The 2,298-nt window shown below is 40.6% G+C and overlaps 1 protein-coding gene across 1 annotated transcript; it reads right to left on the bottom strand.

Annotated features, from left to right (window-relative positions):
• Positions 1-436: 436 nt before the first annotated feature.
• LOC108780699 (matrix metalloproteinase-14-like) lies at positions 437-1,999 on the bottom strand. Its single transcript, XM_018548488.1, has one exon. The coding sequence runs from the start codon at positions 1,997-1,999 to the stop codon at positions 437-439; it is 1,563 nt and encodes a 520-aa protein (XP_018403990.1).
• Positions 2,000-2,298: the final 299 nt, after the last annotated feature.

The following is a 2,298-nucleotide window of genomic DNA, read 5'->3' as shown; positions in this document are numbered from 1 at the left end:
GGGACATCTCCTTGCCGTGACAGTCTCCAAGAACGATAGTCACCACGGAGGGCAATTTAACGTCGATACCGACGGTCAGATACTTGTATACTGTAACAGTCAAAGGATATCTTCTTTCCAAGATGCGTACTACTTTGGTTCTGTAACGAAAGAAAAAAATAATTAGATAAGAAAAAATGTAATAAAAAATAGTACCTACGTGTCTGTTCCGTTTTCCATATCGTCATATCGTCTTTTTCGATTGTTCGTTTCGTCGGATTTTTTCTCCTTTTTTCCATTGGTACGCTCGATGAGATGTCGAGTGTCGTCGTGGGTGTCGTTTGAAATCGCGTACATGTCTCTCTCACGATGTTATTCGAACGATTCGTTCTTTCACACTGATCTTCTGCGTACCTATCTAAGTGATATACATTTTTTTTTTACATAAAACGTCGTGTTAATCGTCCTCTGTATTCAACGCGGTGCTTGTGAGTGAATTACTTGATTGGAGCAGTCGAGTAAGAAGATCCTGCAATTGCTTGAGTAATCCGTCTGTGAGACAATTAACATTGAGTATTTTCATGTCGAATTTATCAGCATTCGTTACCGTTCTGGTGAATTCGTTAAATTTGTAATATTGACGTCTGTGTAGGAAATAAAGAGAACCGTCGATATATCGGAAGGCTAGAGTAGGAGATGGCGGTATTCCTGGAAATATCGACTGTAACGTGTGATATCCGTTAATGGTCATATCGCATTCGTTCAGTAATGCTACGCTATCGTCATTGAAGATCACGTACGTTTGTCCTCTATTGGTGACCAATACTGCGTTAACGTGCATGTTCGTGGGTAACTTTAAGTCGAATGGTCGTTTCGGCCAACCGTCCTTCAATCGTAAACTCGGATAGTCTATCATGTAAATTTGATTATCCGCGAATATTACAATTTCTCCAGATGGTCGTTGATACGCAGCGTTTATGGAAACATTCGCCGGAAGAAAACGAAGGTAATCGTTGATTGCGATTGGTCCTTTGTACTTCTTACCGTTGACGTCTATCATCCACATGGTGTTTAGATAGGTAACGAAAATGCGATGATTCAACACCAGTACATTGTCTACGTACTGTAGATCGCACAGATCTCTTTTGTTTGATGTTGTTTTCGTTGTATTAGTTGTTACCGGTGGCGATCGTGTACTCGGCACTACATTACGATTTTTTATTCCGTACAGACGTTGAATAGCTAAACTGTCCTCTAGGCTGAGTTTAACGGTATTATTGGTGACGTAAGCAAACATTATGGAATCTCTATGTGTACTGTGCGACATTCCCAATGAATGTCCGATCTCGTGCGTTAACGTGTAAAGCAATTGCACTTTGTTGTCTGGTATATTTTCGTTTAAATATATATGCCATTGTTCCGATCCGTCTATGTGTATCTCTGTGGTTTGCACGAGATCGTTCGTAGGTGAAAACGCATGTCCGAGTACTCCACCAGGTCCGTCGAACAAACCGGAACAGATCTCTTTGCGTCTGCTATCGACGTATGTATGAAATCCTTCGCGGTACGATATTAAAATGTCTGGATTTAACGTTTGACGTTCAAATGTTAGAGATGTGTTCGCTTCCCATACGGAGAATGCGTGTGCCGTAGTTTTCAATGTATCTGCGTCTGCCAAGTGGAAGTTCCACGTAAGATGCGTTTTTCTCCATTTCGCTACAACACTATTTTGTTCCTGGTGTGACATATCTGGTAACCCACATCGCGGTTGTCGCATTTGACGTAATGTATTATCGTTCAACGCACCGTTACCTGGTATTTGATAGTATTCTTGGAATAATGCGATAGCCTGTTTAATTTCTTCATCTTCGATCGACGTGTGAGTGGTTACGTCCACCTCTTTCAGGTAACCATATTTCTGCAGATATTCTATCACCTCGGTGTTTACTAAATTTTGTACCGTCGGCGTCGACGCGGATATTGTTATGGAAAGGAAAGCGACGAGGAAAGCGAGAGACATCGCGGCGTACGTGTACAGCAGAAACGTACGGTTCGACTATTAATCGCATACTGCGAGTGCGGAGAGAGGAGTGGTATGTTTTATCTAAAAATAGACAAATGAAAACGATGAGATAAGAGTGTCTAAAAATAGATACAGGAAACGAGGAGATAAGAGCGTCAATGAACGTGGTGCATTTTTTTTTTAAATATAGTTTATTTTTGTAAAGCATACAGGAAAAACTTACATTAGCATATGGAATCGTCTAAATTGAGTTGAGAAAAACATAATCACGTGTATCGTTATATAATCTTACGAAC

Source organism: Cyphomyrmex costatus, unplaced genomic scaffold, assembly GCF_001594065.2.
Source record: "Cyphomyrmex costatus isolate MS0001 unplaced genomic scaffold, Ccosl1.0 scaffold721, whole genome shotgun sequence".
In the NCBI taxonomy this organism is placed as follows: Eukaryota; Metazoa; Arthropoda; class Insecta; order Hymenoptera; family Formicidae; genus Cyphomyrmex; species Cyphomyrmex costatus.
The sequence above is the reverse complement of the archived record's forward strand: the minus strand, read 5'-3'. Positions and strand labels throughout refer to the sequence as shown.

Coding starts and splice junctions, on each gene's coding strand:
- LOC108780699 (XM_018548488.1), bottom strand. CDS start 1,999: ATGTCTCTCGCTTTCCTCGTCGCTTTCCTTTCCATAACAATATCCGCG.